The 12,335-nt window shown below is 38.0% G+C and overlaps 1 protein-coding gene across 2 annotated transcripts in view; it reads left to right on the top strand.

The window, feature by feature from the left end:
• tenm2b (teneurin transmembrane protein 2b) overlaps positions 1-12,335 on the top strand; it is a 152,927-nt gene that overhangs the window by 115,397 nt on the left and 25,195 nt on the right. For both annotated transcript variants that reach the window (XM_030781080.1, XM_030781081.1), the window contains 2 exons: positions 4,055-4,177; positions 12,052-12,257. In XM_030781080.1, coding sequence (XP_030636940.1) covers positions 4,055-4,177; positions 12,052-12,257 — 329 coding nt within the window. The remainder of the gene's footprint in view (positions 1-4,054; positions 4,178-12,051; positions 12,258-12,335) is intronic.

The following is a 12,335-nucleotide window of genomic DNA, read 5'->3' as shown; positions in this document are numbered from 1 at the left end:
ATACGGTTCTTCTTTCTGCTGAAATTGAACCATTCAAAGTGCCAATGTTGCAGTGCTTCGGTTTTGCTGTCACCCGCAACAGCAGACATTTTGCATTCATTTTCTTGATAGCAAACTTTAAAAAATTCTGACATTTGGATTTCTTCCACTCATTGTCATGGAGAAGGCCTCAAAAGAATTGTTGCTCAAGTTTAGTTTTGTTCTGCTTATTTTCTAAAAGAACCTTTAAATAAAAGGCACTGAAATTGAGTTTTCTTACATTCACATTGTTTGAACAGCTTTGCTGGTGTTTGTTTTAAATTCATTCTTCTTGTGTTAAATTCATTTATGTTTAAAGTTCTAAGTTGGTTCAATTTTCTTTCAACCCAAACTGTTATACAAACTGAACCATGGCCCAAAAACTGGGGTACAAACCAAACTGTGAATAAGGTTAACAGTTACACCTCTGGTTACTTCACAAAATACATAATTTTCATAAGTTGTTTAAAGGAATCTAAATGTTTAGTAAGAAATGAGTTTGAGATAAATTTTAGATACTTGAAATGATGTTTGGAGCCTCTTTGTGTGTGGAGTTTTCAGTACTCGGTGGAAGCTAAAAGTGATAGGGTGAACACTTGAACAAACACTCATTTCTTTTGTCAGGTTATTAGACAGTTTATTTTGTTCAATTTTGTATAAATGATATCTTTTTATTTTAGTTGAAGTTAGCTAGGAAACACATTTCCCATAATAGTCACAGTAAATGAATTCTCATAAACACTTGTGATTAATAACTATAAATAAATGGATAAAGGGTTTTCATATATATATGTGTGTGTGTGTGTGTGTGCATTCTAGCAGTATATAGTATATATATATATATATATACACACACACACACACACACACACACACACACATACACACACACTATCTATCTATAATAGATAGATAGATAGATAGATATCTGACCTTCATCAAATTTGTAAGATAAGTCCCTAAATGCTTTATCCAGCCACTTTAATCGCGTGCATGACTTCAAAATTTCAGGAGCACTCTGTAGGTAGATTGAATAGTTTTCCCCCTCTGCTCCTCAGCAGCCCCACTAAACACTGCCCCCTGCAGGCCCAGACATGCACACACTAGTTCTACCAGCATTCCACAGCATTCATGTGCGGTCCTCCTAGTGGGTTTTTTGGTTTAATAAATTTAGCGAATGCATTAGTTTTTCATATTAGAGTTTTGTTATTTCTTACTATGGGATCAGTTGCCTTGTTTCTTACGCTAGGATTAGGTCATCATTTGGACAGAGTGATGGCAGAGTGGTACAGAGGTGGTTAGTTTCTCAGTTCCAATATTATGAAGGCTGTGAAATGTGGAACAGAGAGTAAGAGAAATTTGGAGGAGAGAACAAGCTTAGATGGAGGAGGGAACAGGTGGAGGGAGAGAGGACGGTGAAAGATTGGGAAGGCCGCAGAATTAAGAGATAAGACGTGTGTGTGAGAGAGACGTAGAGGAACAATAGTGTATCAAAAGAATATCATTCAGGTTCACAGAGCCAATGATTCACTTTGACCAGTGTGGTCGTTTCACACAAATAAGTCTGCTTCAGTCTGCAAATTCAGTCTGCTACATTTGCTCTCAGAAAAAAAGAAGAGAAGAGACATATATAGAGAGAGAGGACACTGATTTGTGAGGGCAAGGTTTAGGGGTCATAGAGTTGTAGCAAAAATGATGAGTCATTCTCAGTGATCCTGAAAACACGGGCATCTTCTTTCAAGTGTGTGTGTTTGTCAGGGTGTGTGTGTGTGTGTGTGTGTGTGTGTGTGTGAGAGAGAGAGAGAGAGAGAGAGAGAGATAGAAAGGGAGTATCTTTGTTACTTTACTCAAGAGGAACATTACACTTGAGTTTTCCCCTTGTGTTTATTTACTCACTTTCAAACTGCAACAACTACAATATTTAGCCAAAGAATCCTTGACATCATTTTTTAAAACATAATTTTTGTCACTTTTTCTCCCAAAGCTGAATGTCAAAGTTTGTTCAGTGATTCTCTATAGTCTTCTCCTCACATGGCTTCTACCTCAGTCAAGTGAGGTTAGTGCATTCTCCCACCTCATCTCTGAGGAACAGGGGCCCGAACTGACTCACCTGACCCAAGAATCACAGCTGTTTGCATACCCCTTGACCCCATGGTCTGTAGCTGAAATCTGAACGGTGAAGCTCAGATATAGGACACACATCTGCACTGTGTCTTAACTGTTTGCACTGTAAGATTATAGTGACATCTGAACAGACATGGTTCATGATAGGAGAACTGTTTAACCTGATGGTCTTATTACCATAGATACAAAGAAAGCTTCACACCTTTGGTGCCGCATTACTGTTGGAGCCAAGAGCAATTGATTAAGGCAAAATACAACTGGTAATGGGCGAATGGCAGCCATCACAGACAAAAGGGGAATTTAGCATTAACACCTAGATTCTGATTTGCATCAAGCAACGTTGTACACCTATTGTCTGTTTGCTTCATGGTATAAAAGGCCGATCACGGTAACAGTTCTCTGAGTTAAGCTGCGGCGCAAGCTGACTTGCTGCCGGGTTCCACCACCACCAAATAAAGCTTTTCTCCAAGCGCGCTTTTGCTCCGGTTCGTTTACTTGTAAAATCACAAGAAAATCCAACAGCACCATAAATTAACTAATAGATAGATAGATAGATAGGTAGATAGATAAACAAACAGATAGAGAGAGAGAGAGAAAGAGAGAGAGAGATACGTAGGTAGATAAGCAATTAATGAAATAAATAAATAAACAGAGGCCCTAGTTAACAACCTTAGATGAGACAGTTTTGTCGATAGTGCATGCTAAATGGTAAACACTTGAACAATTGTTCAAAAAAATTCAAAGCGGTGAAAAAGAAAACGTATCACTGAGGCGTTATTGTTTATGGAAAGGTGTGGCATTTATTGTTTGAAGTTGTGTGACTCTGCATCATGCATAACAAGGGATAAACTAGCTTAAATGTACTTTGAAATGAACTGGTTTTATGTCTGAGGTACGTCTAAGAGCTCAGATGTTTTCATACATTTTAAGATTTGTTCAAAATTTGTAATCCAAAGCAATTTAGGTGCAAATGAGTGTTTCTTAGAATATTAAATATCAGGTGGCAGTGATGCCATCATTTGCTTTGGGCTGAAAGTCAGAATTTACCTGTCTTTTTATTCAAGCAGTAGAAAGTCACATGTCAGTCTGGCTTGGAAGGTTCATCAGCTACATGGCTTTGATAAGTTTTATTAGGTCATGTCATGAGTAAGATAAGCAACTGACATATACATATATTTCATTAATATGTGTTGTTTTTATTTTTTCACACACATATATTATTATTTTTGCAAATGATGATATCCTGAGAATTCTGGCTACCGCAAATGAATAATTGTTTAGGTTTATGATTGCTCTAACACGATCATCCAACTTAAGGCCCTGCCCGGAGGCCTCATACATGTATGTTTCACACATAGTTTGCTCTGGAATAGAAAGCAGTTTTATTATAAATGACAGAGGAAGCGGGTGATGTTTGACTATTGACTTAATTTCCACATCCATGCAAGTCTCTGCTGAGCTGTGTCAGTTTAGTTCATCAAGCAAGCTTGTCAAACAGACACGTTCCCATCCGCTCCATGCATAAAGGGTCCACTCCACAGTCATTCTGCCTGGAGCTTTATTAATAATCAGAATAAAGACAACAGAGTGAGAGCAGCGTGAGCAGCTATAACTTACACATCTGTAATTATGCCCAAACACTAGACCAGCTGTCTGGGCATTCAGCCCTGATATAACACATTCTATTACTGTCCTTTTGCATGGTGTCTGTATGTGTGTGTGTGTGTGTGTGTGTGTGTGTGTGTGTGTGTGTGTGAACGTGTATACATACTGAATTCCCAGCTGTCACCGTTCGTTACAACTCTTTAAACATACACAGCTCTCGGCTGTCACGTAGTATTTGCTAGGCAATGTTTCTATAAATTGTATTTTCGAGGTGTAACACAATGTCATGTTCTATATCTGTCTGCAGCTCTGAACCTGCTGGGGCTCAACTGGCGTCTGAAACCAACTGACAGGCATTTAGTCAGCAACGGACTCAACACTGGCATACCCACCATCGGCGACGCGGCAACAGCACCCACCGGAGAACGAGGTGAGAGAGTTGACTACCCATAGATTCTGCAGGCCTGCTCAAGGCACTGAATTAGGTAGAAGTGACTATGTTAATAATCTGCAAACTGTGAATGCTTACCCAGTGCTTAATATGAATATGATTAGAAATTAGAAGAAAATTCCTAAATCTTGCCTTGTAGGCACTGTTGATTATCCACAGTTCTCTTTTTTTGCAGTTCCAGTTTAACGACTCTCATTTAAACACAGCAGAGAGTAGGGATGTGGGGAGACATGGAAGCACCCTTGACTAATTTGAAAACTTAAAGCTGGCAAGCTAGTATCATTGTTACAGTACATAATAATTTGGTTATGCCCAGTTAAAACACGAAAACATATTGGATACCTACGCAATTTAATGTAAAACAAAATAGCTTTATACCATCAGTCCACTTATTTGCATAGTACAGTGAAACCAATCACTCTTTTGATCAGCCGGCCAGTTTACCATTAACGTCAGATGTGGAGCTTCTCCATAGTAGCTCTGCTATTGTTGACAATGAAGGGTAAAGCATTTACTCATTGCACAAAACCCAACAGATCTAAAGCTGACATAGTTAATGAATCTTTTTGCAAGAGACAATACAGCATACAGCAATACAGCAGACAGTTGAATGTTAAGTTATTTCTCTCCAGTATCAATATTCAACACAGAGGGAAACAGTGTCCTTGTCGTGTAAGGCTTTGCAGAGTCGCTCAAAGCTGCTAGCATAACAACTTTACAGATATGAACGTCAAAGAGCCTGACGGAAGGGGAAAAAAAATAAAGACGGAAATAAAGTGTAATCAAAGCATTTCTACAGCTAAAATCAATTTACCATACTTACCATGCTTTTCTGTAAAGTAAGAAAGAAGAAGGAAATTGTTACAAGGATGTTAACACTTACGTAGCCATGTACTGTACATTTTGCCTTATTTATCATATACCGATGGATCTCATTCCTTGTTTTTAAGGGTTCACACTTTTCAATATTAAACCTGCAAAGCACAACACCTGATTTTTCCTTAGAGGGCTATACTGAGGAGGGTTCTGTTAGCTTTTAAATTCAGTAGGCGTTGAATGAGAACAGTACAGAGGGGAAATAAAGCATCTAATATTGATCTCTGTGGGTGGTGGAGATAAAAAAGAAAAAAAAGGTCCCATACCTATTTGTGTCAGCAGGATGGAGAGGAACGCAGCCAGTATGGTAAACCATTCTAACACTGAATCACTCAAGTATACAAATCATAATTAAATTTTTACGAGTCAAAATTACAAGTCATAATTGCTTTTTGACTAGTTGCAATGATAAGTTAACATGAATGGAGATCAGTTTTAACTCGTCATAATTAAATTTTCGCCAATCAAAGTTATACTCTAGTCAGAATTGATTTACAGATATCTTTAATGCACTAAAAAGCATCAACAATTTTTGCTTCTAGCAGCAAAAATCTCCATAACCTAGTTTTCAATGATTGAAAAACTGAAAAATTGTTTTGGCTCGTCACAGTTCAATTTTAGCAGTATATAATAACCAGTGGTGGAGGATGTACTCAAACACTGTACTTAAGTAAAAGTACAAATAAACAGACAAAAATGTACTCTAGTAAAAGTAAAAGTACCACATTAACCTTTTTACTTGAGTAAAAGTAAGTAAGTACCTGCTTTTAAATATACTTAAAGTATTAAAAGTAAAAGTACTTGCTGAAACTATTCCCTAATGCAATGGTCTCCAATATCATTAAGTGTGCCTACTGTATGTATATTTTGTTTAATACATCAATAGTATGGGCTGCTCCATTTTAATTAACAATGCAGATGATGCTACTGATAACACTGGCAAACAATCTCTTATCAATTATTTGAAAGGTTATTGTTTTTATTGTGTTTACCCTCTGTGACACACTTCACACTTGGACTTACGATTCTGTGAATCAGAATTTCAGGGGTGATCTGCAGAGTTAAATGCCATTAAGCAAAATAAGAAAGAGGACTGATTATACTTTTGAAAGTTTTTATTTAACTGTAAATAAAACCAAACACAATATAACACAATGCAAAACCATTGTGTTATATTGACTGCAGTAAACACATTCAAGTCAAAGTTGTCTGCCTGAAAAAAGGGGCATTAAACACACCTAACAAAGGAATAGGCACTGATCCTAACACAGGATCTCAACATATTATCTATTACAAAATTTATACTTTTGCCAGACTGTTCTTACAGGAGATGGAAATTTGATTTGGTTCAATATAAGCATGCCAAGTAGGGTTGACAGTCTGACTTTTAAATTCCATTTCAGTGTACTTAAGACAAAGGTATCTTTAAAGTAATTACTACGATGTTAATCCTGTCATTCTATAATACCAACTAATTTTAAACCTTAACTCTGAAGGAGCACAGGGCTAAAGAGCTCCTAGCCACACAAGCAACATAACCACTGCTGTTCCCGACATCTATCATCCAAGCAAACACCCAGGACCAAGACTACATTGCGTTAGCAACATGCATGTGTTACTTGCCAGTTAACGCTAGATTGTAATAATTTAATCGTGTTTACTTGTTGCTAGTGGTGCATTTGAACAAGAGGCTAGCTAAGGTTACATAGGACTTCACTAACCTAAATTAATTTAACATGCAAAAGTCAGGTAGCGTTAAGCAACTTAATTTACCTCAATATGTTTCTTCAAATTTGACGGCGAATTTTTGAAAGCTAGTATCTCGTGTTTTCGAGGGAGACAAAGATGGCACCGGAATCTCCATGAATCATTTTTAGAACCGGTTATCTCAAACAACTCTTTTAAATAAGGCCATGGGTGGTGCATGTCTAATGGCTGAATCTCCGTGGTGGCCTCTCTCGAATCCATTTTGGGTGTTTTATCACCGGTTAGTGCTGCTGCTGCGGGCGCGCCCCGCTCTTGTTGAAGGAGGGTCTAACATTACCTGCCCGCTTTGATTGGTTCAGTGGACCAATTCCCCTCTCGCCATTGATTACTTTAAAACTAACAAACAAACAAAAAAATTCAATGTGACTGTAACGTGTAATGCAACGCATTGTAGAAATGTAGTGGAGTAGAAAGTATAGATATTTGCTGTAAAATGTAGTGGAGTAAAAGTCAAAAGTACCCACAACTAAATCTACTTAAGTAAAGTACAGATACATGAAAAATATACTTAAGTACAGTAACGAAGTATTTGTACTTCGTTACATTCCACCACTGATAGTAACACATTTACATGTCTAGAACAAAACATTAGTCTCAATCTTTCATGACATATTTAGTATGTTACTATGTAAAGCAGCCCCACAGTTCCACTTCTTTCCTCAAGGAAGAGGATGAAGAGGAAAAAGTAGAGCATAGCAGAAACAATGATTCAGCAATTTGGTAGAAAGCGTTTGGCAATCACAACAATATTTCACCAAGGAAGTGGCCAGGCATAGCTTTACTCCATAGAAAATTCAGTTGTAAATCTTTCAAAGATTGATGACCATTTGTCCACAGGAGAAAAGCACAACTGCAGCCTCGTGAACTTTAAAGAAACCATTTTGTGATAACCATTTTAAAAAGCAGAGACTGCTTTTAACACGGTGTCATAAGGTTTTAGACAAACCATTTTGCTGGTTGCGTTCTGTGGGCCATCCCTCGACTGCAGGTGGGGGTGGTAAGGTAGCAACATTTTAAGAGCACATTCATAAAATGGTATTGTCTGGATCCCACTACCTGGAGGGACATGAGGCCATTACCCAATGTAGTCACCTCCGCCCCTGTTGAATTCTACTGTTACAACACCACCTTGTAAAAGCAGCCCTGGAGAAGTAACTGGAGAGAAAGCCACACTGGAGAAATAAATCAAAAGCACCATATTCAAATCATCTACTAGACCGTGAAACGTTGCTGCGTTCTCACTAATACCTGAAGTAGGGGAATGGCATACAGAACACAACCGTTTGTCTAAAATATGTCTTAAATCCTCTCAAAAGCAACTTCATGAGCTTTAAATTTTACTCCACAATTTCATGATGAGAAGTGACATTTCTGGTATGACCTATTTAAATATCTGACATGTCAGAATCATGTTCAGGATAGCAATAATGTATTTCCTTCAGATCACAATTGCATGTCAGATATACATGATAGCATTAGATATTTACTTGATCAATTCAAGGACACCTTGAATTGAAATTCTTAGGAGGTATATGGTGAATTTAAAAAACCATCAATTTAGTATGTACATAGCTTGTAGTATGTAGTTTCCACTGTGTGTATATGTGTTTCATTGTGTATGTTTGACTTTAGTGCAGACAGATGTGTGTGTTGTGGGTTTGTCTGTGTAGTTTGTTTAAAGGGTTGAAGTAATAGAGATATTTACATACCTCTGGTATTGTACAGTGTTGTGTCATTGTTGTTAATAGTGAAACCTACTGGTTGTTGTTTATTTTTGTTTTGTGCAGACAAAAATTTTTTTTAAAAAAAGCTTTGAGTTCTTGTCAGTTCATTTTGGTTTATAGTAGGTACCAGCAGGACCATGGCTCTCAGTTGCATTTGTTAAAGTTAGCTTTGTGCTTTTCAGTTTATCTATTTAAGTTTAAAGTTCAAGGTATTAAGTTTTAGCATGAATCATCATCAGTCCAGGCCTAATTAAACTTTTCATCTGGGTTCATCTTCAGCAGTAATAGCCATGAAAAACAAACAGAACATTAAAAAGTCAAAAGTCTCAAAAAGTCTTTTCTGAATGCTTTTGCAGCCTCCTTCAAGATATCTACATTAGTGTTTTGTAAGTGGCTTGTAAAAACCAAAGTAAATGTTTGAACTCATAACAACATCTTTTTCTTTTCTTCAGAAAAAAATCTTGATACAGATCTACCCGTGGAATGCCCATATTCACTCATGAACCACAAATCGTAAAATCTGCACACCTAGTGAAAATTAGTCAAAAAACAAAACTCTCCTTCATTTTCTGACAAACATTTTTCCACAGTATCTAAGTTTTAAGTTGGGGGGGGGGGGGGTGATAGAGAGCCTTTGACAGCCACATGGCCCACAATGATTACACATTGTCTCAGTTGCCTGTTTAAACCTTTGAATCTTAAATTCACCATTGCTAATAATACAGTTTTGCACAGACTTTAGGCAGAAAACACAATACTAGAGATATTGAACTTGTGTATTCATAAGCACAAAATAATAAAATCATACAACACGAGTTCAAACTAAATTACACAGTTCATCAAGTCCTGTTAAACAGGGCTCTCTGTCAGGTTTTCTGTTTTGCAACATATCAGAGTTTTTTGTTGGTTTGTCCTCAGTTTGCATGCAACACAGCATCACTAAATGTAAAGGTAAGAGCTCATCTTCGTAATTTTTAGATTTTGTCCAGTCTTGTCAGAAAGTCCCATGTACGGAATCTGTTTACTGCATTATAAAACATGAAATTGCTGAAATGAATTCTTTTGAATGGAATTTAGTCATATTCGGTTGTGTAACACGTGGATTTGTCTACAGCACAGACCATGAGCACAAATGACACTGGACTGAAGTGATTTTTTGGAGAAAAGTTCTGACCTGTTGAGTTCCGTTTGGCACGAAGAATCTGGACCTGTGACAGAAAAATGACTTTTTCATGTGGTCTCTTCCTGTCTCACCCTTCTCCTTCTCAGATTCACTCTGTCTTCCTTCCACATCTGTCTGTCGTTCCTGTTCGGCAGTAGAAGTGACGACAGGGTAATAGATTGTGTTAAGCTATCAAGTGAACATTACACTGAGCTAACGACATCAGGGTTGACACTGAAGACCGGTGATGCTGTGTTTATAAATAACGTTTCTGACCAGAGCCAGGTATGCATGTGTATGTGTGAACATGAAGTGTTTAAGGTTAGTAGCACATAACTGATGCCGAGGTGTCGTACACAAGCAGCCACACTGGCCACATCTGTCTTCTCCTGGATAACGAGTGACAAGTACGGGGAATTCCATAGCTCCTTTCTCTCTCTCTCTCTCAGTCTCTATGGAAATTAAATTAAGTATTACATGTCTCCAGTTCTATAATTCTCTTTCAGACCACTGGGCATATAACAGATTTTGACAAACCATCCAACTATAAACAATCGTTTTTATAGAATGGCATCCCAGAGGACTTAAATGTTGATATTTTTTTTTTTTGGCACTTTAATGTTCAAAATATTTCTGCATTCCTGCCTCTGTGTATACACTCTAGAGATGTAACAGTTCACCTTGTTCAGTTTGTACATCAGTTTTTAAGCCACATTTCAGTCTGTATCAGGGTTTGGGTCGAAAGAGCATTGAACCAACTCAGAACTGAAGTTTTCATTTCATTTCAAACATACACAAATTTAAATTTAATAAAGAACAAATTTAACAGAAACAGCCACAAAGCTGTTCTCCATGACAGTAGATAGAAGACATCTAAATATTGGTGTTCCTCATCAAGAAAATGACTGCAAAATTTCTGTTGTGGTGAATGATGACAGCACTACTGCCACTTCAGCAATTTGATTCAGTCTTAAGCGCACCCAATTTCAGCAGAAAAAGAACCATAAGATGAAATTGCCATTTATACAGAAAATTAACCGTATGATCACTGCAAAATGATTACCGGCCTTTTTTGGATCAATACACATCTCCTTCGATAAAAGAAACTAACTTACTTTATTCATTTATGAAGATTCATATATTCCGGTATAACTTGTATTATTTATGGGCTGAGTAATGACACCATGTGTTTTGTCGTGATTTAAAATGGTTACTCGGTCAACTTTGTCCTTAAAGCTATTATAATCCTCAGTGAAAGCATACATGCATAGCACGACACGCATGATGCTTACATGTTCTTGCAAGAAAACAAAAAGGCAACTCAGCTTCAAATTATGATTAACTGTCACCAGTTACCAGTTGCCAGTTACCAGTCCTTGTTAGACCAACCTATCAGCGCTCATGTTCTCTAGACTACTGATTTTACATTCACTGGACTTGTGCACAAATCAGTGCACTCATCTGTTCCGTGTTATCTGACCTCGCTGTGTCACTGCGTGTTTATACTCTCCGTTTGCTATTTTGTCTTTGCCAAGTATCACATTCCTATGTGTTACCAAGCCGGTCTGATTGTCTGGTTACTGATTACCTGTGTACCGACCTCTTATTTACCCCGTGCCTTTGACACTCTGGGTTGGCTTGGTATTTGGATCTTTGCCTGTTTTATGACTACAATTTAAGCCCTCTCTACTATTATCTGTTTGCTGGTAACTGAGCCACTGCCTGTTTTGACCTGGGTAACGTCTTAAATCTTGCTGTGCACGTGCATACAGTCTCCCCATCCTTGCATGACATCAATGTTATTCTTAATGCTCAAAAGCACAAATAGTGTGGAATGTTGTCAAGTACCAGGAATGTGTATTTCCTAAGATTTGGCATCACTTTTGGGAGAAAAAAACTGCAAGAACTGAGGTGAAAAAAAAAAATCTGCGGTTCGCTACACACCACAGACCTGTGGATTTTGGTTTTGGTTCAAAATCATTACACCCCTAACAGACTGTGAGAAAAAGAGATTTTCTTTAATCTCTTCTCTCTCTCTCTCTCTCTCTCTCTCTCTCTCTCTCTCTCTCAAGGAGTTTTGGCCCTCTTGTTGTGAGGCTTTGTTGAGCCATTGCTCACTAATGGAAGTGTTTGTCCTTCACTAATGTTTCTCTAATTCACAGTGTACTGGATTGAACTTTGTTTTACTGATGTCATTAAGACGCAGTCTTCTGTGGCAGTGATCTATTACCCCTGTATCTTTTGCAATTAAGCTATTTTTCTCTTCTCTCTCTATCTCCATTTCCTTCTCTCTCTATCTCTCCCTCTTTCCCTCCCTCTCTTAGGGCCTTGGTTGTTTCGAAACACCAGTATAAACAGTGGGGTGTTGGAGATCGGTCGGCGGGTTAGTCAGGATGTGCCCCCTGGTGTGTTTTGGAGGTCTCTGCTGCACCTGCGGGAGCCTCAGTTCCTCAAGTTCAATATCTCCTTGGGAAAAGATGCCTTGTTTGGGGTCTATATGCGCAAAGGTCTACCACCTTCCCATGCACAGGTAACAACAGACCACCTCTGCTTCTCCCATGTGTGTTTGTGCATGTGTTTAAGAGATAAGAAATACTTTATTCGTTCC

The sequence above is a fragment of the Chanos chanos genome, chromosome 8 (genome assembly GCF_902362185.1).
Source record: "Chanos chanos chromosome 8, fChaCha1.1, whole genome shotgun sequence".
Taxonomy (NCBI): Eukaryota; Metazoa; Chordata; class Actinopteri; order Gonorynchiformes; family Chanidae; genus Chanos; species Chanos chanos.
Note: the sequence above shows the minus strand (reverse complement) of the source record. Positions and strands in the feature narration are given on the sequence as shown.